Source organism: Candoia aspera, chromosome 16 (assembly GCF_035149785.1).
Source record: "Candoia aspera isolate rCanAsp1 chromosome 16, rCanAsp1.hap2, whole genome shotgun sequence".
NCBI classification, from domain to species: domain Eukaryota; kingdom Metazoa; phylum Chordata; class Lepidosauria; order Squamata; family Boidae; genus Candoia; species Candoia aspera.
Window position 1 is genome coordinate 10,965,816 of NC_086168.1, and position 24,008 is coordinate 10,989,823.

The 24,008-nt window shown below is 50.1% G+C and overlaps 2 protein-coding genes across 2 annotated transcripts in view; one reads left to right on the forward strand and one right to left on the reverse strand.

The window, feature by feature from the left end:
• Positions 1-1,358: 1,358 nt before the first annotated feature.
• On the forward strand, positions 1,359-19,325 carry PSMB7 (proteasome 20S subunit beta 7). Its single transcript, XM_063316525.1, has 8 exons — positions 1,359-1,453; positions 2,069-2,162; positions 2,243-2,340; positions 2,592-2,732; positions 3,393-3,508; positions 9,715-9,773; positions 18,486-18,637; positions 19,100-19,325. The coding sequence occupies exons 1-8, from the start codon at positions 1,383-1,385 to the stop codon at positions 19,209-19,211; spliced, it is 843 nt and encodes a 280-aa protein (XP_063172595.1). The 5' UTR covers positions 1,359-1,382; the 3' UTR covers positions 19,212-19,325.
• A 234-nt stretch (positions 19,326-19,559) lies between these two features.
• Positions 19,560-24,008, reverse strand: part of NEK6 (NIMA related kinase 6) — a 50,786-nt gene continuing 46,337 nt past the window's right edge. The window contains exons 9-10 of the mRNA XM_063316526.1: positions 23,296-23,409; positions 19,560-21,355 (exon numbers count right to left, since the gene is read on the reverse strand). Coding sequence (XP_063172596.1) covers positions 21,245-21,355; positions 23,296-23,409 — 225 coding nt within the window. The 3' untranslated portion in view covers positions 19,560-21,244. The remainder of the gene's footprint in view (positions 21,356-23,295; positions 23,410-24,008) is intronic.

The window sequence follows — 24,008 nt, forward strand, 5'->3', positions numbered from 1 at the left end:
ATATAACAGTCAAGGCAGTTTTGCCAACTTAGACATCTCACTAAAGTTGCGAACCTGCCAGGTCGCTCGGCTGATGCTGAAGCAACCGGATTTCCACAAGAATCCGTCAGCTTCCACGTTGGACAATCCGGGGGTCATCCACAATGGGAAGACCGTCAGGCCAGGTTGCTCCACGCAAGGCCTCTATTCTTTGGATCAGGACTTTTGCAATATTTGGGCCTTGTAAAAACACTCTAATTAGGGGATAGGAAGAAATCTTCAAGGGAAGACATTTAATCCACAGCAAATAATTATAGGATTGTAAAGGCTGTAGCCAAAAGGACGCGTATGAAATCTTTTCATCAGACGAGATGAAATCTTTGAGGGAGATGGGCAGTGACGACATTTGAAATATAAATAAATAAAATAAATAAAAGATGGCCAACCCAGTCCAAAATAAATTTAAAAATCCATTATCCACCATTTTTTTCATGCAGTATGTACACTTAAACCTTTTTTTTTTAATGGACCCATTTGTTCTCAGAAAAGATGTGGGGGCATACAAAAGCACCACTTTTGCAGCAAAATGATTTTTGGCAGAAGCTTTCCTGACAGGATGCCAGAACTTGGGTTAGCCAAGCCTCAGTTAACCGCAAACAAGATCCACAGCTTTCAGTTTCAATCGGGGATTGCAAATGTCAGAGCAAGAAGGATCAAAGCAGAAAATGTTTGCAAGCTTCTGTCTTGGAACTCTGATTCGCTGGCTGAGTTATTTTCTTGAATTCAAAGCTTGCTGAATAATTTCCCCAGGCAATAGGGGTCCTGGGAGGAGGAGGAGGGAGTCCAAAAATAAGGGCAAACAGGATCTCAGCTTTAGGAGTGCAGAAGGGCTTGCAAAGTTAACTCCAAAGGGATTCTGCACCACGAGTGAGTTCCTCGCCAGGATTTTCCGCCCTCTGCTATGGTCCTTCTTGTGGCTGGGGAGGATGGGACCCTAGTCCAGCATCCTTCCCCTCAGTTGGCACCTTGGGGTGCTGTGAGAGCACGACTCCCTCCTCTGTGGCTGGGGAGGATGGGAGCCGAATGCAACAGCACCCTGGAACCACCGGAGAACACAACCCTCTCTGTGGTGGGCGGGGATGATGGGGGCCCCGATGCTCCCTCTCCCCCACTGGCATCCTGGGGCAGCAATATCTGAACGCTTGGATGATGGCAGCTGGGGATGATGGGCCCTTCCCCTTAAAGGGGTGGCGTGAGAGCACAGCTCCCTCCGCTCTGGCTGGGGAGGATGGGAACTGTCACCCAGCCGCCCCACCCGGCCCACGTGCGCGGCGGGGGCGTGGCCTGGCGCGCGGGCGTGGCCGCCGCCGCCGCCGCGCTCCGCCTCCGCCTCAGTCGGGAAGATGGCGACGCTCTCGCTGCTGCAGGCCGCGGCGCCGGCGACCGGCGGCTTCTCCTTCCACAACTGCGCCCGGTGCGGCCCGGGGGCGGCGGCGGCGGCGCGGGCGGGCCGGGGAGGCGGCGGCGGCGGGGCCGGGGGAGGCGGCGGGGCCCCGCGGGCCGCGGCGGCGGAGCGAGGCCGGCCGTGACTCAGGATCCGGGCTTGCGCGGCCTCTGCCGGCGAGGCGGGCCCGGTGCGGGACGGGCACCGGGGAGCCGCTTCCTGCCCTTCCCGGGAAGCCTCCCGTGGCTCCGCAGCGGCCCGCGCCCGGGCACGGCGGCGGGCCGACCGGCGCTTCTCCCGGGCCGCGCGGAACTACTCTTCCCAGAGGCGCCGGCCGCCGGGGCCATGCTGAGGCATGCTGGGAGTTGGAGTCCGGCGCTCCTCCCGGGACGCCGGACGGGACTGCGGGGGAGGGGAAGGGGGGAGGGGAGGGGCGCCTCCCCGCGGCCGGCGGGGTTGGGGACCGGAGCCTGGTGGCGGGGGGTGCCCGGCTTCCCCCTCCCCGCAAAGCAGGCCCCCTCGAGTTGATCCTGAGCTGCTCCCCTCCCCTGCAGGCCCGGATCCCGCTGCGCCCGGTTGCGCGATCGGGGCCGGGCAGGGCCGGCGCTGCCCGCCTCTCACGGTGGCTTTTCTCTCCCGCCGCAGGAATGCCCAGCTGGAAGGCCAGGGGGCCCAGAGAGGGCTTCGGCTGCCCACGCCGCGCAAGACGGGCACCACCATAGCTGGGTTGGTGTACAAGGTGAGGCCGCCGCGGCTCTGGCGGAGGAACCCCCTGCACCGCGGGGGAAGATGCCGCCTAAATGCGCTCTCTTTCCCCAGGACGGCATCGTGCTCGGGGCCGATACCCGAGCCACCGAGGGGATGGTGGTTGCTGACAAGAACTGCTCCAAAATCCATTTCATCGCGCCCAACATCTAGTAAGTGCCCGGGCACGGAGGCACGGCGGGGAGGGGCCGTCGCTGCGCACCGAGCCTCCCCGTTGGAATGGGGAGATGCGCGTGAATTGCTCACGTGGCTGGGGTGAGCGAAACGTTGGGGCCGAGCCCCTGCTCCGCTCACTGTCCTCTCGAACGCTCTGAAAGTGAGTTTCCTTGGGGTGCGAGAGGCTAATTCGCTTCAGCAGGGCTTGGCGATGGCTAAAATGCTGCCGTTTCCCATTTCTTTGCAGCTGCTGTGGGGCAGGGACAGCTGCGGACACCGAAATGACGACGCAGATGATTTCTTCCAACATGGAGCTTCACTCCCTTTCAACTGGGCGCCTTCCGAGAGTCATTACGGCCAATCGGATGCTTAAGCAGATGCTTTTCAGGTACCAGATCTTTGGCTGGGCAGGATTGTAATGGGGAGAGAAGTCTTCCATCCCCACCTTTCAGAGGCTTCCGCAGGGAGGAGTCAAGAAAGTCAAAATGGTCACCGTGACTGCAATTCACGCAGAGAAAAGGCAAGGAGGGTTTCCGTTGCCTAGTCGCGGCGACCATCTTGGGCTTTTTGACTCCCCCGCCCACTTTCCCATAAGGGGAAGAGAAAACAGCTGAGCTGGGCGTTCAAAAATAAATATACGTTGAACCACCGTACAGGACTCTGCAAGAGCAGGGGGAGTTTTCAAAAATGAGGTTTTCTGTTGGGGATGCCAAACCTGCACACTGCAAATTTCTGGTAGAGGGACTGATTCTGACTTGCCAGAACTGGACTTCCAAAGGGGGTTAAGATGTGGCATTTGTGGGGATCTTTTGGTTTAAAACTGTTCACAAGGATGTGCGTATGTAAGGTTCTCACACAAAAACAGAATGCATGCTACTCAGAGCTCCATCTGAAAAACCAAGGCAGCTTTCCTTGCCTTTAAACTAAGGAATTTGGAGACGGGCAAAGAGCAGTAAATGCAACCGATGTGGATAAGCTTCAGAAAGGATTGTCCATCCTCTTGTTCCTGTTCTGTCCCTCTTGCGATGTCTGTGCTGTTTTGTTCCAGGTACCAGGGATACATTGGTGCAGCGTTGGTCCTTGGCGGGATTGATGTGACTGGGCCTCATCTCTACTGCATTTATCCCCATGGATCGACTGACAAGCTGCCCTACGTCACAATGGGTGAGTCACGGTCCTTTGAATAGCCAAGTGAGGTGGCTGCACTGCCCGCTAGTGGGGACCCAGCGCATTGAATTTTTCATCGTGCCTTGTGCCGATGATGATGCAGCTAATAGGGTGGAAAAAGAAAGCGAAATTCCTGTCTGCTTTAATGGTGGCTTGATCATCTCTTAAAAAGAATCGGATGGAACCGCAGAGGGGGATTCTCTGAAAGAGGACCCACACGTCCTAGGAGTTGTTTTAATTTCCAGAAAAGCAAATTGCAGGATCAGCTTTCTAAAATGTTGCCAGGTTTTAAAGAGAGAAAGAAATATTGAGAGGGCATTTTGGTTTCCTTAGTAGGGCCCTTCGTAGAGTCCTGAGCTGGAGAAACTTGCTTTAATGAGTTTTTTTCACTGAATTGAATTGACGCAGGAGATGGTTGGGTGAACGATAGTATAGGCATTTACTGAGGATTGTGTTTCTGCGAGCTTGGTCCCCTGAGTTTGTTTATTTATTTAATTTGTCCCCGCCCATCTCCTCCCATCGGGGGACTCTGGGCGGTTTACAATAAAATAATTGATTAAAACAACGAGCATGCGATATAAATACGATACATAAATATAAAATTACTCTTAATAAATAAATAAATATAAAAATAAGGGCAAAAAAGTAAAGTGATTCAACTCGCTCTATCCTTGGCAGGGCCAAATGATTATTCTTTAAAATGCATTATTATCCAAGTTGCAAAAAAAAAACAAAAACCAACAACCCTAGGAAAACACATCGTATGATCAGAAATAATTCCCCTGTTATGAATAGAAGTGATAATTGGATGATGGGTCACATTTGTAGACTTCCTTTTTTTGTGTGTTGTTTCATACAAGCGCTGGGATAAATCGGGATCTCCAGTTCTGAACAAATGTGTTGAGGTTTAATCAGTGAGGCCATTTTCAGGCCAATAGATGGTGCCATGGTACCCTACAAACTCTTACATTATTTATTCTGTGCATAAAATCTTTTTCCTGTTTTTCGAAAGAATGCTGTTATAGGATTTATGATGTAATATTCTATTCAGGCTCTTATATGAATTAACATAAAAGATGAAATTGGATTAATATTTATAAATGTGCCCTGAAACGTATAAATTATTAAACCGCCGAACCATAAATTACCTTGCTCTGTGTGTGTGTGTGTGTGTGTGTGTGGTGAGTGTACATAGCAAGTGATTAGTGAACCAAAACAGCAGAGCTCTCCTCCACTTTGCACTCGGTGTCATCTGATTCGGTTTTGTTTCCTCAGAAGTGTGGCTGTCTCGCGCATACTCTTCGCTGAGCCCAGCGAGAGAGAAAACAGACCGGTGAGAACTATTCTCACGGAGGGATTCCAGTTGTGTTAATTTGCCTCTTTCTATCCAGCTAGGCTAATCTTTTTTTTTTTTTTTTTTTTAAGAAAACACATGAGGGCTCTGAACTCTTTATGACTCCTGTTCAGGATCAGTTAAATCTCCACTGATCACCTTGTGCAAATCTCAGATTTGCACAAAACTCTTTCCCAAAACTCCACCAGCCAAAACCGGTTTGCCGACAGTACCCATATTGGTGCACTCTTTCTCTTTCTCTCTCTCTCTCTCTCTCTCTCTCTCTCTCTCTCTCTTTCTCTTTCTCTTTCTCTTTCTCTTTCTCTTTCTCTTTCTCTTTCTCTTTCTGCATGACTGCCTTTGACGCTATTTGGAAACTTTGATGAGACCAAGATCTAGCAGCCTCAGGGTTAGGAGGGACAGTGTACAAGCAAGTGGGAACTGTTTGCCATGCTGGGCTGCACTTTAAGGATTGTCATCTTTAAAGCCTAGAACAGTTCAATTTCAGCACACGCCAAAGACATTGATATCATCCAGAAAGCTTCTGTGTCGTCGGACAACCCCAGTGGTGGGCTTAGCTCGTCGTAATCCAACAGTCTCCAACCGAGCTAGGGGATCCTTGGAATTGGTCCAGAATTCCTGGAGGATTACAGGTTGGGAAGGACTGGACTGGTGAGAGGGCCTTTTCTTACCTTCTGGCATCCCTGTTCACTTCCTCATTGCTGACCTTCTGGAAGAGGATGAAGAGCGCTCCTTTTTCTAAGGAGAAGTGCTTAGCGTCCAAGTGTAACTTGATTTTTTTTAAACCTGTTTGTGAGTTTTCAAAATGTTCCCAAGCGTTTGTGCTGCGCTGCTGCTGTTCTGTTCTAAAGTGGACTTTGTTAAGAGTTGAGATTGGACCTGTCTTGCACGTCCTTAGTTTTAGTTTCTAGTGGTTTTGTTTTGCGGCACGTTGACTTGAACACCGAGGAGGAGAGGTGGATTCACCGAAGCTCATCACCGTCACTTTTAAACTGATGTGCTGCAGTGTCCAAAATGGTCTTGGGTTCTAGGATTTCTGGAGAGACAGGCCTTGGTGTGATCTATAGGGTATTCCATACAGGGAGGCAGGTGAAGAAAAGTCTTGCCCACGTTGATTGAGAAGCCTGGCCATTTATTTCCAGTATCTGCCGAAAATTCAGTACCATGGAGAGCAATCTCACAACGAAGTTAAAGCGGTGTTTCTCAGCCTTGGCAAGTTTGGTATGGGTGGACTTCAACTCCCAGAATTCCCTAGCCAGCAGAGCTGATTTCATCTTCTTAACACTACTGCTGTCAGCTGCTGGGCCTGGGCGCTGACAGATCTCTTGTGTGCCGAAATATACAGCCAACATTTTGTTAAATCCTCACGCATCTTCTGTCGACACAGAAGCAGCAGTGGTCACCATTGGTGGCTCAGACTTCTGTGTACAGCTGAAAAGCTGAGACATTATGGCACTGATACATGCACGATATCTGATATCAATATTGCCCACGTTGATTGAGAAACCTGGCCATTTATTTCCAGTATCTGCGGAAAATTCAGTACCACAGAGTACTAAATGCAACGTGTACAGCTCTCTGCTAATGATTTTCCAGGGTCTTAGGAGCAGGATGCTACCTGTCCCTGCCTTTTGTTGCAAATCGTCAGGCATCCAGCAGGAAGGCCTGCATTTCACCCCTCACAGTGGGCAGAACAAACGGGCGTCCAGATTCTGTGCCTGAAGAGAGTGCCGTGTCCTTTCTCAGAAGGAGTTTAAAACCTACTCAGTGCTTACTCAGGAGCGAAAACATCAAATTAAAGTGTTTATGCTGACAAAGGACAAATGCGGATTTCAGCAAACGAGGCAAGATCGTCTGATTGCGGGTTGTCTAGAAAAGCTTCTGGCCATGGCTGTATAATGAAATGCATGCATAAATTTACAGCGCTTGAAGTGTGGAGTTCAGGCCTTGGGAAGCAGCGAGATGCTCTCTGGTGGCTCGGCCTGGTCTCTGGGCACTCGTGTTGTTTCATATTCATAAATCTCCCTTTCCTCCATTGGCAATGGCTGTCTGCAACACAGGCAGTGCCACCAGGAGACCGGGCCTCTCATCCAGCAACCCGCGTGAAAAATGATGCCGATCAATGGGTCTGCAGAGAGCACTGGATTTGTATCGAGGAAGAGCAGAAAATTGAATAACAATGAGCGTCGGTGAAGAAGTGCCTTGTCAGGTGCTGCTGACACTGATGGATTAGACAAATCTGAGCGTTACTCTTCCCACGTTGCTGTGATCCCCAGCACGCGCCGTGCAGACGCTGCTGCAAACAGGTTCTCGGGAGCGGCGGGCGGGGGCATCTGTTGGGGAACAAGGAAGCCCGCTTTTCTAAGTGGTTCTCCCTCAAAAGTATGATTTTGCTAGGAGTGGCGGAGATTTCAGGATTGGATTAATGTGGGACAGCAGGAGGATCCAAAGAAGCATTCTTGGGCCTTAGGTTTGTGGAAAGCTGTACCGTGTCTCTGGAATCTGGAGTCCCTGAACTCGATCCTCTCTTTCTCTGCTCCTGGATCCAAAACAGTTTTTGGGTTCTGTGTGCAGTTACTAGTAGACAGTTCTTTAAATGTAGCCGTGAGGTCGGCCCTTTCCAACTTGGTGGCCTTAACTGGTGACCTTCCTGCGGCTTTAGGACACGGGTGAAGGGTCCTTCGATCAGCGGCTTCAGATCTCGTCTGCGCTGGGCCAAGTCAGAGCTGCACATGGGTCCTGCCTCCAGCACAGCATTTTAAGGGCATTAATGGGCATTAATAGGTTGGACAGCCTAGGCCACTTCCACCCATTAATGGACAACCAAGGCCACCCATTAATGGCTTGGGCATTAGTGGGTTGGACACCCCAGGCCACCTCCCCTCTCTTGTCCTTTAGAAAACGAGAGAGCTCAAAAATAAATGCATTGCACCTGAACAAGGTCCAGGGTAGCTGGCTCAAGTGGCAGTTTTTTATCTGTTATGGTGGCCTCTTGTCTTGTTTCCAACCCAAATAACGGTAGAAATTTTGCTAATACGTGAATGGTAAAGCAATGGAAGTGAAGTTTTGACTTCCGCCACGATTTTTCCTCCATTAGCTGAAGCTCCGGCACATCTTGCCATTTCTGCCCCCCCCCCCGCCCTTTTGGGTTTTTTTATTCCTGCTAAAGGGATTTTGGGGTGGTTTATCTTGCCTGATAAACCTTATCCAGCCTAAATCCAGCCTCATGGCTTCGTAAAGCTTTGGACAATTGACCCCTTCTAGGGACATTGCTGCCTCTTTCCTCGGGCCAGCCCCTCTCAAAGAATGCCTTTTTATTTCCGTTTTTAACCTTTTCCTTTTCAACAAATCCACGTGTGGCTGAAATGAACAGTTGGTGCCAAGAGGGTAAGAAGATGCTTTGAATGCCCCTCTGCTTATAAATGTGGCATATTGGCACTCTAAAGGTAATGATCCTCGACCGCAGCAGCATTCTATAATAGGAGTATCTGTCACATTTTCTGGGATTACCATGTTCATTGATTTGTGTCCGTAAATCTGCTGCCTCTACCCTTTTAAACTTGATCTATAATTGGACCACCTTAAATGGTTCAGATAAGATAGTCTGCATTTTCTCAGCAGTGTCACTGTCAACGTCTCCCTTTTCATTATACATTCAGCAGACTTGATAAAATCAGCAGGACACCTCATTTGAAACGGTTTAATCACCGTCTTTTTCTTTTTTACTAAACCATTGAGGTGGTCAAGCGATGTACACAAATCATTTTAAATGGAGAAGACGCTTGCTAGGTGACCCAGTTAAATAGATAGTGGTATGCAAAACAAGTTAAAAAGTAATAAATGCCAAAAAAATCTTCTAATTGGTATAAAAAATTGTGGGCAACTTTGTTTTGCCTCCAAAAACGGAGCAGGCTGAAATATTGTTGGGGAGGCCAGCATGCAAGGCAGATTAGCTCTTTTTTTTTTTTTTTGGAATGAATGAAGCAGGATTAAGGCGGCTGAATGATTCCTTGCCGATTTTTTAAAATGTCTGTTTGCTGGCGGTGCGTGTGAACTTGTGCACCTCTGGGTCACTTTGGGAGAGGGGACGCTTCTGCTGACACCAACTTGGAACATTCCTTGAAGCAGGCAGAGACGTGATGGGGGTGAGCCTCATGTGCAGCCCACCCTCATCCATTGTGTCTTTTCTGCCAAGTGAAAAATGCAAAGCCATCTGAACTTAAATCCCTCAAACAATGTGTTTCTTCTGCTGGTGTACATGTGTTTAAAGTTCTTGCTTGCCTTGTCTCAAAAGCCTCTAGCGATGGCTGCCTTAATACTACCTACCTGTAAAAGCACAAATCCTGACCCCACTAAGAACCTAAACCAGCATTTAAAGAACTGCTTTAGATGCTCTGGAGGGCTCAGCTGCTCCCGATGCGATTTTGACTCCCTCCCTTTGAAGGACCCCAGGCCTGGCTCAAGTTAGGGCTTGGACGTCTGTTCACTTTCCAAAGGGATTTGCTTCAAGGCCCCTCTGCTTACCTTGGGCTGGCAGATCTTGGCAAAGTGGCACCCTGGGCCTTTTCCTGGGCTTTGTAATTCTTGGAATTTTGGAAAACGCTCAGGGCTGCCTTGTTAGCCGCACCACTTCAGAGTAAGGCTACGCGTTACTCACACCCTCCAGCTGAAACACGCTTGTTCCACCTTTAAATAAGAAGTAGCGATGCTTGTATTTTTAAAAACCTATGTTATATGGTTGGGTGTTGCCATCCCTCCTCCTCTTAAAAATTATTTCTATCGCAGTTGGCAAGTAAGCAGAGAAGAAAGTCCTCTCCAACTCATGAAACCTTCTCTTGGTGGGTTTCAGGTTCCGGAGCGTTGGCAGCTATGGCCGTCTTCGAGGACAAGTTCAAACCCGACATGGAGGTAAATCTCACCCCTCCCACCCCCCAAACGTTTCTTTGAGTAACTGGAACAGCTCCCGAGGCCCTTCGTGATGGTTTATGGACAGTTTTCACTAATAGGATAGATGGAATTTCCCAGTGTTGGTTAAAACATTGGGGGGAACATCTGGGCCACCTGCACATTTCTGAACAGTTCCTGGTGGCACACAGTCCTTCCCTCTCTCCGTTCTTTGCTACGATCCTTATTTTTTCTCGCAGAACCCCTTGGGTTGGAAGGGCTGAGCAACCTTGGGCAGATCTTGATAGCCCCCCCCCCCCAGCGCGTGGTGTGAAATTTGTCACCAGGGGAGAGGGCTTGAGTTCTGCCGCCATTAAAATAGACACAAAGCCGCGTCCGTATCCTCGGCCGGTCGGAGGACGGCCTTTCCGTGCTAATTGCCAGGCGATTCCGATAGCGCTCGGAAAGGGCAGCAGTTCCTTCTAAAGTCCATCACATCAAGAGATGTGATTCAAAGGCACACCGTCCTGCACCCTCTGGTTTCAACTTGCAAATTAGCATCTGGAATCTAATTAAACAAGCTTAATGAACGCGGCAGCTGAATATTGCTGGAAAAGACAATCAGCCGTTTCCCCCCCCCCCTCTGATATGTATTCCGTACGACTGAAGCGGCTCACCAAAAGCCTTGCGTGAGCGCTGTTAAGGAAATTAGCATTTATTTGAAGGCAAGGAACTGTTCCTCCCCCCCCCCCGCCGCTACATTTTTGGCATGCACCGGCATCCCTAGAGAGCTGTGCCACCGCACAGAGTGCACAATATTTATAAATCCGCGACAGGCAATAATAGCGACTTGAAAAATTTCTTTTGCTGGAATTTCCAGTTGGCTGCCAAGAGCTGAGAGGTTCAAACCTGGCCTGGCAGCTGTTGTGGCCTGTGGTGGGAAGAGCAGACTTTGAAAATGCCCGGCTTAAAGGCACGCGGGGTGGCGGGCTCAGCCAATCCTTGCAGGTTTCTCTGGCCCTGGCGCTCTGCCGCTGGAAGCTGTGGGAGCTTCTCCTTCTGCCTTGGGCAACCTCACACCAGCAGGCCCCCCTCCCCCCCTCCAAAGTCTGGAGTTATAGTAGCAAGTGACTTTGTTGGTGCCAAACATGACAACCACCCTTCCTCAGGCTACAAGGCAGAGAAGCAATCTCTATCCAGCAGCTTCCTTCCTAAGACGATGCAGAAGCACGCATCTCCGGCTGGATGGTGACGCGTTGCCAGAAGCGGCAACTGCTTTCTCCCTAAAGCTCTGCTGGGCTTCAGACAGGAGGCCGAGCACCTGGTTGCTCCAGGGCAGAAAGTGTGCCTAGGAGAGGCCCAAACTTCCCTGAAATCGCCGAAGCGAGAGAGCCAAGCTTCAGCTTTTGTAGGAAAAGCGATGTTTCGTTTCTCCCCGCATCCTGCCGTGAAACCGTGGCCCCAAGCATTGGTTCGTTCTTCCCATCCCTCCCCTGGGCTGACGTTTGAGGCTTTTACCTGGAGACTCTGCTCTAGGGACTCGGGGTCCATCAGCACCCCCAGCCGTCCCGAAGCTGCGGGCTGGCTCAAGCTGCTTGAAAGGAAGGCAGGGGCGTGGCGGTCATCCTTCCAACGGCCCCAACGAAAAGTGATTTTTGGAAGGCCAGGTTGCCTTTCGGTGGCCAAGGACCGCCCCGACTTCGGTCTTGATCAAGGGCTGTCAGCCCATCAGTCTCATTTAGGCCGTCCGGGCCGCCAAGCGACGTTCGGGAACAGTGACAAGCCGCATATGAATCCTGCCTTCATTAGCAGGGCTGATCAAAATGCCCCCGTCCCTACCACGGGGCTCAGGTGTGGGCGTCCTCTGCCTAATCTCCGCAGCTGACACTCGCGTTTTAATGACTCCGCGGGAAGGTGGCTGCTTGCTGGGAAGGCGGCCAGCAGACAACCTAGATCAAGGGAGGCCGTCCGCGTTAAGCTGGAGAGATGCCGCGGGAACTTGCAGCCATTGGCAGCGTGCAGAGCTTAAGCAAACGCTGTAGGGTGGCGGGGGGGTGGGGGGGACACAGTAAGACCCCTTTGTCAAAAGAAGCACCCAGGGTTTCTCCTTTTGCGTGTGCATCTGCATCAATTCTGCTTTTTGCCGGCATTTTGTAGCTTTTCTGGGGCAGCTTTCCTCTCCTCAAAAATTTCCAAGGGAGGGAATAGCCCAGCCTGCCCCCATTTCTCCTTAAAAGCGTTTTTCCCCCTTCTTTCACTTTCTCCCTCCACGTGCTTTGCAGTCTCCATACTATAGCACTAAGGAAAGAATGATTAAGTTTAGGTGATTCTTTTTTAAGAAGGGAGGGGGGGTTCATGTTGGCTGGTCTCACATAGTTTTCATCCTTGTCTCCCCCAATGAGGAAATGGTAACAAGATGGAAGAGGATTTATTTGAGTTCTGCAGGGGCAGCCACTCCCTGTCTGCTTTGTCATCCTGCCTAATCTGAGAATGTATGATCTGGCTAGGTTTTTTTAATCCATCCATTGCATGGCTGAAAGCAACCATCTTCACCTGAACTTGAAAGGAATAAATTAATTCCATTTCATTGTGTATCCTTTGAGGTTTACCCACAGTCATGCAAATGCTTTCACTTCTCATAGGATATAGATATATAGGCTTGGTTATCATTTTTTTAAGTGTATTTCTTAGGAACCGATGTTCAAGCCCACATTCTTCCTTCCTGTGACTGGAGAACATAGAAGGGGATGTTGGACTTCAACGTATTTTGCATTATGCAGATCCTAAGGGCAAGCTGACCTTTATCAGCAGAAAATGCATTTTATCCACAAGGAACCAAGAAATCCTTATCTTTCTAGAGAAAGACTCTTGAGAGAATGGAAAAAACTGGTGAGAACATTGGTTTTCCAGAATCCTTTAATGATGTGGCCTTTGGATTCTGGTCTGTCTGTCCCCAGATGGTGGTGGTTATTTTTTTTTTCTGTTGACAGTAAAACAAAAGCAAATTCACCTTAAGACTCAGGAGACAGGTCATCTTATAGATGCTGCCTCTCCTCTTCTGGCATTGCGCTTAGATTTGCACGTTGACCCCGCTCTTGACTCACACCCTTGTCCTTTTCACGTGGACCCTGAGATCACACTTAGCTGGGAGATAACAGGCCAAGAAGATTAAGGAAATGTGTGCCCCCCTCCCCTTGCTTCTAATATTTGCATTATCGGAATTTCACTTCCAGCTCAGCCTTGGTCGTTTTTGGGAGACCATCTGCCCTGTGCAAGTCCAAGCATTTTCAGAAAATAATAAGTCACAAATGAGACGTACGTCGGTCTCATGTAGGGATTGAAAGATGGGGGGTGCCTCTGCCCACTCCCCTGAAAATGCAGCGCTCTTGGAGAGTTTTGCCAACAGAGTGCAAGAGGTGGAATCAAGGCACTAGTATGACTGAACAGGAATTCCAGAATCATACATTTCTGCCTTGGCAGGTTATTTGCTATAAATTGTTAATGTAAATTCAGGTTAGTAGAGAGGATTTTTTTTTTCCCTGTTACCAAAAAAAAAAAAAAAAGGAAGAAAGATAAACTGCTGATTAATTCAGTATAGAACTCAATTACAAATTGAAAGAGCCTCTGCGGGACTCAGGAACCCTAAAGACAACAGATGTTGAATTGATACTCCAGCATATTTTACACCGGTATGAAATATTAACATGGTTTATTATACCCGTATTGGAGTATATGAGAAAGGAGAGGCCGAGGTTGCCCACGTTCGTGCCTTTCAAAAATAGCAGTTTCCACCAACTGCAAGCGAGCGCTTTAGAAGATGGGTGTTTAAGGGAGGTTGGTTAGCGGTTTTAAAACATGCACAGGACAAAACATGTTAAGCCCTTTCTTTTCAAGGCCAGGCTCAAAGGGAACAATGCTGTGCTTGGAGTCTTGGGTTGCTTTGCGTGTGGGGTGGAAAGATAGTTTTGGCCCTGAATGAGAAGCACTGAGAGGCATCAGTGAAGGCTTTTTCTCAGATCAGTGTTGACGGGTAAGGTAGTGTCCCATGCCGGAACGAGCTGTGGAACATCTGTCTGCTGTTAGCAACCTATGGATTTCTAGGAAAACCATTGTTAACCCGGCCTGTCTGAAGGACTGCTGTGCCACGAGCCCAGTGCTGAGGGAGAGGCGGCTGCCCGTCTGTATGGCGAACCCTCCATAGCAGTAGACAACACAAAATATCGGCAGGCAAAGTCCGGAAAGTACGAAGGCTGCGGCAGGATTAAATCTAGTCCGTGGATGTGAAACAATAGGTGTTTCATCTGCTCAAGGGAGAGGTCAGCGTGTGTTGTTAGGACTCCTCAGCTGCCCTGGGTCATGAAACAGTTTCTTGCAAATGTTCCTGTTTGCCGGGAACCCTCCCAGCGTAATGAAAAGGGTTACTAAATTAATATGAGAGGGCAGGACTCCCCCCCGCCTTTCGAAGTTGGCGGATGATGAGTCTAGGAGGTGCCTTCTCGCTGCAGTCCAGATGGGAAGGTGGGACTTGAGAAGGTAAAGCCTCCTTCAGATGGAATCTGTTGGTCTCTTGGGCTGCTAAGGGTCTCCCAAAGGTCTTGGTTGGATCAAAAAGAGAAGCCTAGCCCACGCAGACTTGAAAATGCCTCTTGGTGGTCCTCTTGTTTAGCTTAGCAGAAAGAAACAGGTAGCTTTCTTTGGCTCTGCCTTCCTCAGAAAGGTAGAAAGAGCATTTGGGCAGGTAGAATGGTTGACTTCCTGCATTCTCCTTTCTGGCCCATCTGATCTTTTTTTTTTGGTAGAAATGAAAAGGAGGGGAAAGAAATGAAATCGTTTTGATTTTTAGTGCCTGTGTTGGGTCAGTTCCACTTTGAACTTCCCAGCAGATTTAGCACTGCTTTCAGTTACGTATCAATCTCCCCACAATTTCTCCCGGAAGATGGGTGTATCGGCATTATTCATCCATGCTTTAATTATCCTGCCGTAGGTTTCGGTATCCTTCAAGAACGAGTATTTTCCTAGTCCCAAATCCCCAACACTTCTATATAGATTTTTACGGTTGGTCTGGCCTCCCTAATGCTGCCCTTTCCCCAACCCAGTTATTTCTCTGATTCTTGCTTAAAGTAATTTGTCTTTTTATCTGTCCTTTTGCCTCCCTCCCCCCCCTTTCCAGTTTTGTAAGAACTTTGAGCATATTCCATTCTTGCCCGGTGGAACTGATCTGTTTGGGAAGCGTCATAAATAGGATATTTATCAAGATGTAGATACAATCCATATCACATCCGGTGAATATGTAGGCCTCCTTTCAGAAGCTGGAATTGCCTCCACCCGTTTACAATACGTTTGCAAAGCCTCCACATGAAAAAAAAAAAAAGGTATTCTCAAAGAGATACCAACGATTTCATGTAAGGAGAAGGCTACGCAGAAATAGAAGCCAAGAGATTCTGGTTTTGAAGTTTTGGGGTAAGGAAATGCATAGAGGGCAGTTCCTGACTTGACCTTGTCAAGTTGAGAAGTGAAGCTGGGCCAGATCTGGTTAGCCCTTGGATGGGGGGCTGCCAGAAAATTCCAGGTTTGTTGGCCCAACTGGTAAGTTGGAAAAATATCTGGAAAGGGGGTTGGCCAGCCACTTCTGTGTTTTCCTGTATCCAGGAAAACCATGCGGAGGTTGGACCCGGAGTTGGCCAGGCTTGACCTTGTCTTGAAGGCAACGTGGCCTTTTAACACGCTGGGGGCCAAGTTTGCAGATTTTTTTCTGGGCACAGGCCGAGTCTGCCGTTCTTCAGTCCTCCTTCCTTGCAAAGTTGACCCAACGTTTGCAAGGCACAGAGGTGCTGGCTGGGGAGGAGAGGAAAGAAGACTCCAAGTGCTTGGGCCTCTGTCATTACAGTTGGAAGGAGGCAATATATCAGTTTTGGAGCGTGTACAGAATGCAACTCTCCAGACAGCAGGTTTAAAGTCAAGATTTAATACAGTCTCTCTACCATGATGTTGCCGTGACACTTTAAAACTCGTTCTTTAAATCTCAGCAGACTTTATAGCCAGCAGAGGGCCAATATAGAGTTTAATGGCATTACAACACATAAATCATCTTTTAAAGATGCTACCAGTAGCTCCAAAATTAAATGCAGGCAATCTCCTCCGTGATAAATAATTTATCAAACACCATTTCGGATGAGCTCTCCGTGCTGAGTTATTTATTTTAGCCTTTACTGTTCAATTCCTCTGGCGTGCTTTCAGAGAACCATTACTGGTCAGTTTAATGAACTTGGGGGTCTGCCGTGGCCCCCTCCAGCCGTTTGGCACAGCTGCGGTGACCATTATGCGCCTGGCCCGGACCTCTCTGAGCCTTTTACAAGCGCTGCCCATTTGTCTTGCGGTGGTAAATGGAGGAGCACATCGGAGCCCCGGGACACATTACGCAGCGGAGCGACGGCGTGCAAGCCGCGTGCCCTAGAAAGGGATGCGTGTCGAGCTGACTTGTACAGCGCATCCCTCTTACTGTAATCTCATTTATGGCGTGGCTCCAGGCTGGGGAGGCGATTCCCGGTTCACTCAGGCCCCGCGGCCATAAAGGAGGACCTCCTCCTCTTATACCCCCTGAACTTTTAGGGGACTTTTTCCAATTAATTGTTATTATGCTACCTCCCTGGCAGCGCCGTCGTTAAGTGTGTATTTTAAGTTTTATAGACGGGCTGTCAGCGTTTTCCTGATCGTGCTGCTAGCTGAGCTTAAAACCCTTGGTGGTAAGGATGGCCTCGAAGGCTTATCCACCGGGCCCCTTTTCCCTCCATGAAGTTGGCGGGGTCATCTGAATCATCATCCCAGGTCTGGATAATGTTCCTGCCCCGTGAATCTGTAGAAAGGATGTGAGAAAGATGGTTGAAATGCTGCATGGGCCTAGGGTGGTAGTTGGCGCTGGTGAGGCTGTCTGAATCTTATTAGGGCTTGGCTTAGCACAGTGTTTTTCCAGCTTGACAACTTTAAGATGTGTGGACTTCAACCCCCAGAATTCCCCAGCCAGCATGCTGGCTGGGGAATTCTGGGGGTTGAAGTCCACACGTTGCCAAGTTGGAAAAACACTGGCCTAGCACAATTAAGTTTGGTCTATCGATCTGACAAGCCAAGCCCTGAATCACCATCGAGAGCCAGCGTTGAAATTAGCCAGCGCCAAGAGGAATTCTGCGGATCTGAGGCGTTTGGCTGAATGCTTTGCAGCGATGACTCTTGCAAGCGAGCAGAACGGAAGCGGGCAGGCTCCACTTTTGCGTGGAGGAGATTTGGAGCCGAAATAATTGAGCTGTGAGAATCTGGGCCTGCGTAGGAAGCGCCTCTTGTGTGGAGGGTCTCTGGAGAGCCCTGAACATGTGCTGGGAAGAGGCAAAATTGCCCTTTGGGGTCCTCTTCAGTGATGCGCATTGCAGCTGCTGCTGGAAAAATGGAGGACCCTTTTGGGTTAAAGAGGGACTCATGGCCTGCATCTCCCCCCCCCCCACACACACACACACGTGCGAGGGCTTGAAGCTTTGCCCCTGAGGATGTGGAGCTCGTCTGCCCTCGGGCAGCTAGCTCAGCCTCGTACTGTGAGGGGCCTTGGCATGGGCCAGGTGGTCTGGAATGGGGCCTGTCCAGGAAGAGAGGCAGATAGGCCAGGGGGAAGCATGCAAAAGATGCTGAAATTGCACAGCAGGTACTGGGCCTTGGCGTTTGGTTTTGTTCTGCCACCTCACACCTGACGTAGAGATCTGCGCGTGCTCGGTTCCCCCGTCCCCCGTCCCCCCCGTCCAGACAGAGAGTTTGCTGGCCCGTTGGAAGCGGCTTCCTCGCTGTGGTCGAGGGAACCCCTGATGCTAACTCCAGTTGAGCATCTGCAGCAGTTGAGGCCTTCTCCTGCCCCCGAGAAGCAGCCAACCTCGGAAGTCCACTTGGGAGTCCCAGCACACCACGTCTTCCTGCTGTCTATTATCCTGGAAGAGGAACGCCGGATCATCGGGCTGACGATTTGGTTTGTGGGCAGCGTCTCAAAATGTGAAGCGTATTTGTCAGTATCTGCTTTTTTTACTCCAGAGAGGGTGTCCAGGGCAGTCTTGGAAATACTGCATCCCTTTCTCTGGTGGCCCTGTAGAGGGTGCTGATGTAATGGGAATTGCTGTTTATGTTCCGTTAATACAGTCAGTCCCAGGCACTTCGGGGCCAAAGCGTCCGTTCTCCCCTGGAAAAATTGAGGGAGGAGTGCTGATTTTGGGGTTTGGGGGCGGCTGGTAATTTTTGTACCTCCTCCTCATCCACCTGTTAATGGAAGAGCAATGTGAGTCCAGGTAGTGCTTTTCTGTGCCCGTGGGGGGGAAAAAAGATCATTTTAGGGGTGAGCGATACCAAATTTGCTAATTACGGTTTCCTTCTTTGCTGCAGAAAAAGAGGGAGCTGCTCCTCTTTCGAAGAACTTTGTAGTTGTTTAAATGCATACAAACTATTTCCTCTTTTTTAGGTAGATGGTAATTAGTCCCCCCTCTCTCCACTGGAAGAGTCACAGCGTGATTTCCAGCTGTGTGTGGCTGCAGAAAAATCTACCTACCTCTAGTAGCATGCCCCCCCCCCCCAATCTTTGTCTTTATTCTCTCTTTAGAGATTATCTGAGTTCAAGGGCTAAGTCTCCATCAGCTTTAAAAAATGAGGGATGCTGGATTTCTCATGTTTGGCTTGGATTTTTCCTTCCCTCTCCCCCCCCCAACCCCCCAGGAAGAGGAAGCCAAACAGCTTGTGAAGGATGCTATTGCAGCTGGCATATTTAATGACCTGGGCTCTGGCAGTAACATTGATCTTTGTGTCATCAACAAGAGCAAGCTGGATTTCCTGCGTCCATACAGCACACCCAACAAGAAGGGGGAAAGGTGAGCGTGTGTGAACCAGCCGGTTTTGCTCTGGGTTGCAACTGATTTAGAAAATGCCAGCCTGGGGAGAGCTGTCCGGGTGTCTTCGGGATGGGGAAAAGCCTGGGTACAGTAATAGCTATAAGGTGGCCTGCAGATGATTAATGGGTGCTTCGTCTTAAATGACCAAGGGAATTCTAGCTGGGGGACACAAGGCTGAACCGTCCGTGTGAAGTTTTCAGCTTCTGTCCGGGAGGCAGGCCGAAAGATTCTGCCGGGTATAAATCCGCCCTCTCTTGGTGGCCGGTCTTGCAAAGTCTTCGGCGTCACCGTCTCCCCGCAGGGCATGACCTCTCCTCCCACGGTGCTGATCGATAGTTTGGGCTGGGCTGGGCTGGGCTTCCTGCAGGAATGAACACTCTGGCCTGGCAAAAGTTGCTCAAGACGGCAGGACTCGGTGATGGTGCCTCTTTTTCCTGACAGGCAAGGAAGGTATGGGTGCAAGAAGGGGACCACGGGCATCCTGTCGGAAAAGGTGACGCGCCTGGAGCTCGAAGTGGCAGATGAGACGGTGCAGACCATGGATACATCTTGATTTCCGGTGGAGATTGCGGGGCATGGATTGGGGGCTGAGAATGTGCCTTTTAAGTTGAAATACTTTTTGGGATGTTACAGTTAACCAAACTAATAAACAAATGATGGGAACGGACCAGGCTGCTCACTTAATGACTCCCGGGGGCAGGGAAGTGTCTGCAGGTCACTTTCCACCAAGCGGGACCATCATGCTCTGCCTGCTGTGATGCTAGGGACCTTTTATGGGTTTGAATATTTAACTTTGGCCCCGGTCTGCTAGCTTTAAGAGCCTCCTCGATGTATCTGTGGCCGTATCTCCACCCCAGCTCAGTGTTCCGTTTCACCGACAGCATACGATGCTAAGGACCCATTTCTTTTTACAAAGGAAACTTTATTTTGTAAATCAGTTAAACCTTACCTAAAAATGCAGAGTTGCCATTTTCTTCTTTGAAAGTACACTGACTTAAGCGCTAAGAGGCCTTAACGGCGCAAGCGAGCGAGCGATCTGTCATCTGAAATTCCCCAACAGCCCAAAACTTCTTCAAAGTTGTACCCCAAGACCAGGTTGTGTCCCACCCTCCACCCCCCCCAAAAAAACCCCTGCAGAGCAGCGGAAACCTTTCAGTTTGTTTTTGGGAAGAAGGAACCGTCAGCCGCTGGAGCAAGTCGCGAGAAATGTTTTGGCAGCCTCCCGTCCTGCCTGCCCCACCACTCTCTGGCAGCCATTAAAGAGGGCTCTTCAAAACCTTTGTCCAAAACTGATCACTAATTAGCACGCTTTTCAAAGGGGGTGAGATGCAGAACCCTGCTGATAGGAGGAGGTGTCTTTATTTCCAGGAAAAAAGAAACTTTGCCCTAACAGCCTGAGGCTCGCTATTCCCCCCCCCCCCAAAAAAGTGCCCTACAGAAAGCAGCTAATGGCCGCCGCTCCTGCCCTGAGAGGCAGATGCCGAAGATCCAGGTTGGTTCCCTGCTGCTGGCAAAGGGGCGGCCGTCTGCGGGGAGGAACCCAAGTGGCAGACTTGCGCCATGGCTACGAAAACTTAAGCCTGGTGTCTACCTAAGTGGAAAGCTTGAATCGTAACCTTTCCTTCAGATCAGCTTGCTTAAAATATTCACATTCGGTAAATGAGTCTTCACAGTAAATAAGCAGGTGATCCTGTTGGGAGCTGAAGATCGTTTTCTTTGACTTACCTTGCTTTATGGCCTACGGGGCAGCCCTAACTCTGGGAATTCAACCCTGCTTTGGGAGGGCTAGAGTGGGAGTTACAGAACAGCACCGTGCCAGCTCAGAGTGCCCGTGGTAACACTGGCCATGCAAGAATGGGTTAGCCTTGAATGCCAGTCTCGGACCAGAAAAAACGACAAACGGACAACGTTCCTTTGGCTTGCAGCCCACACCGGTCTCGGCAGCCACTCTAGTCATTCTAAGGTTGGCTTAAAAAAAGAAAATCTCAGCCTCCTCCATAACCACCTTCTTGCAAGGGAGGGCAATACAAAAAAAAAAAAAAGTATCTTGGTTTGTTTTTAAAAAAAAGTGAACTAGGAACCGAACTTGCTAGGAACCATTGCTAGAAGAAGCAAAGTAGCAGTTACACAAATTACACCAAAAAAAAAAAAAACTATTGTAATTCTTACATTAGTATAAAGTGATTTCACCAAAGGAATTATTATTATTATTATTTTTCCAATATTTCACATTAGTTAAGATACAAGGGGTGTGCCAAATACACCAATGAGAAACCCTTGCTACAGAGACCTAACCTAGATTACACACAACAGTTTTAAGAAAGGATCTTTTAAGAGATCTACATCTGTAACATTTTATCGGCTGTGGAAGAGGCAGTGTGCGCCGGCAGCCGCATCTCGCAGCCATCGCGTGGGGCGGATCCACCCGGCGGGCACCTGCACAGAAATCGTGAAGCGTCTTCCCGGGAAGGCTTAACTCCCCCGCTTTTGAGTTTTGGCGAGGCACCTCTCGGTTTCGTCTGAGACAGAAGGTTCAAGTAAGACTTAAGCTGGGACGGTTCTCCTTGCAGGGCCCGGACCGGCTCTTCAGGTGCTGGATGTCCACAAATGCATCTGCTTCGCTAGCTGGTGCACGTAGCCGATGTCGGGCCTCTGGTCGGGATCCGGGTAGATGCACATGCTCACCAGCTCCCGCAACTGTGAGGAACAAAACGGCGGTGAGCGCAGCCTGCCCGTCTGCCGCGACCCCTGTGTCATCCAGGTGTGGGGGCCCACCACGCCTGGGCACTCCAGGAAGCGAGCCTCCCTTCCTCGGAGGACGCCCAGTAGAAAGAGGGGCTTGGCAGCGCTTGGCTCCAAGGGACCTAAGAGGGCACTGGTGCCGACACCTGGCGCCATGCGGTTGGGTTGCCAGCGGAAGAGAGAGAAGGTCCCCCAGCATCTGACCGAGCTAAGAGGACGAAGCTCTCCCCAGCAGCTCCTCCCCACAATGAGTTGCTTTTGGCCGGCTCAGCTAGTTGAGACGGACCACCTGCCCTGAATGGTGACCCACTTGCTCCTGCTTGCCTAACCAGTGGAGGAGAACAGCGCAGGCCTCCACCCCTTGGCTCTTTTCATTTGGCACTTGAAAGGCCGGGAGCTTTTAATCACGCGGCCCCTGGAAGCGGCGCGTATACCCCGTGGCACTGAGAGAGGCGGCCCGTGGGCCGCTTGATCTTCTCCCACCCTCTTGGCAGCCACAGTGGTAATTATTTTCAACGGTAATTAAGAGCAGGGCTGTCCCACATCCAGGCAGTGCTCTCCAGGCAGAGGGTCAATGGCATAGGAGGGCTGGGGGGGGGGGGCTTGGTCCAGGGCAATCTGGGGGGGGGTTTTAGGTGGAAAGAGGTACAGCCCAGGGCCGCCTTCTACCTCTACACTGAAATTGCAGCAAATTGTTCTACTCAGTGAAAAGCAGGACCAGGAACCTCTCCCAAGAGATGGCCCCTCAAAAGGGCATGAACGTTCCTCAGCCTGCTCAAGAGCTGCTCCCTGCATCCCCTTGCTAAAGCCCCATCTGGGACCAGATTCAGAGGCTGCCGCCATGACCTTCCACCCATTCTCATGTGTCATTACACCCCACACGTGCTTTCGTGTTTTGTGGTGCCAGAGGGAAGCCAACGGAGAGTAATTGGAGAAGCGGGGAATCGCATCTGTCAACCTGAACTAATTCCTCCTGCCACCAGGCAGATTCCAAAGAGCTGGAATAATTGGGTGGACAAAGATAGGGCACGGTATCTTTGATGGAACCCACACGTGGTCTAGGGGGCCACCGATCAAATGCTTTGGAATTCCAAGGCGAAGGGAAGCTACGGATGCAACCCACGCTGTTTAGCCATAGCTAAATTACTAGATTTAGTCCGCAAAAATGCCAGCATCTTCCATTTGAAAAGGAAAAAAAAACCCCAGTAAACCTGCACATCTCTGGGGGAGGAGCTGGGCATACTTCACCGTAAAGATTCTTGTACTTCCTGGCCAGTGTGGTGAGCAGATGTGGGGGGCAAGTTGGCTTTTTCTGCAGAGGCAGCGTGGATCCTGCCCAAGCTGTGCTCGCTGCTCATGGTTCTCCTAACAGGCTACGGCTATCCAAGAGGAAGTGCTGTGAGCAGCATCCAGAATACACCTGCCTTCATGGAGAACAGCTGGTGGACTTTGAGGAAGCAGCTATCTCAACTGCTTCGATTTCATCCCTGGCCTGCCAATTCTAAACCAGAAGGCCAACTTCCAAGCATGCCCTCGTTCATTTTCAACCTGCTACCTCTTGCCCGTGATTAGAATCAAGCAAAGTGCATTCTTTGAACCCCCTAAAATCCATCCTTGGCTTTAAGGGGCCCAAAACTCAACTAGATTATGCTAGGCATCCAAACACCCCATGCCATGGCAGGGTCCAACCACACCAAGCCTGGAAGCCCCCAAAGGTCCCTCCCCACCCTCTTCAACCCTCTTCCACTTTCCAAGACCACCAGGCCCCAATTTGCGTCCAGCTTGATGTCGCCCGCAGGAAACGCTTTGTTTCTGCATGGCTGGGCATGGTCCTCTCCCACAAAGGCTGCTGCACCAGGCACGAGGGAGCGTCCTTGCCTCTGCCAGGGTCTTACCTTCTCGGAGTAATGTTCAGCTGGAAGAGGTGGGTAATCGCACTGCTCTATCTTTTGGCAGAGGGAAAAAAGGTTCATTTTATCGCCGTAGAACGGACTCTGAAGAGCTGCCATCTGGAGAGAGAGACAGGAAGACTGAGTCATGCAGAAGAGGCCTGGACTCAAGCTCACTTTGGTCCAAGTGAATTGTGCCCATGTCTAGGATGGTTTATGCTGGACATTTGGCTAACGGGACCTCGAAGTTTCGACGACTGGCTTGAACGGACTCACTTCTGCACTGGGAATGGCTTCCTCTCCACCCAACTGACATTGCAGCTGCCCCTTCAGCACCAAATGAACAGATTGAAGCAGGAAAATACTAACTCGCTGTTGTTGGGTGAAAATTATTGCAGGAATTCTCTCTTCAAAGAGCCTAATTCAGTGTTTCTCAACCTTGGCAGCTTTAAGATGGGTGGACCTCAACTCCCAGAATTCCCCAGCCAGCCATGGCTGGCTGGGGAATTCTGGGAGTTGAGGTCCACCCATCTTAAAGCTGCCAAGGTTGAGAAACACTGGCCTAATTTATAGCTGCTTTGGCTGAGAAAACTATCACTGTCTCAAAAAACATGGTGGTGAGGCCAGAAGATGCCTCTTACTCCAGATATCAGCCCATCACCATGATACTTTTTCACCTCCCTGTTAATTTTCTTTCAAAAGGCCACAGAGGCAGACTG

Bases quoted from the DNA above. Each gene is read 5' to 3' on its own strand.
- PSMB7 (XM_063316525.1), top strand. From the start codon at position 1,383: ATGGCGACGCTCTCGCTGCTGCAGGCCGCGGCGCCGGCGACCGGCGGC. The intron at 2,341-2,591 runs GTAAGTGCCCGG...ATTTCTTTGCAG, and splicing joins TTCATCGCGCCCAACATCTA to CTGCTGTGGGGCAGGGACAG. The intron at 3,509-9,714 runs GTGAGTCACGGT...GGTGGGTTTCAG, and splicing joins GCTGCCCTACGTCACAATGG to GTTCCGGAGCGTTGGCAGCT.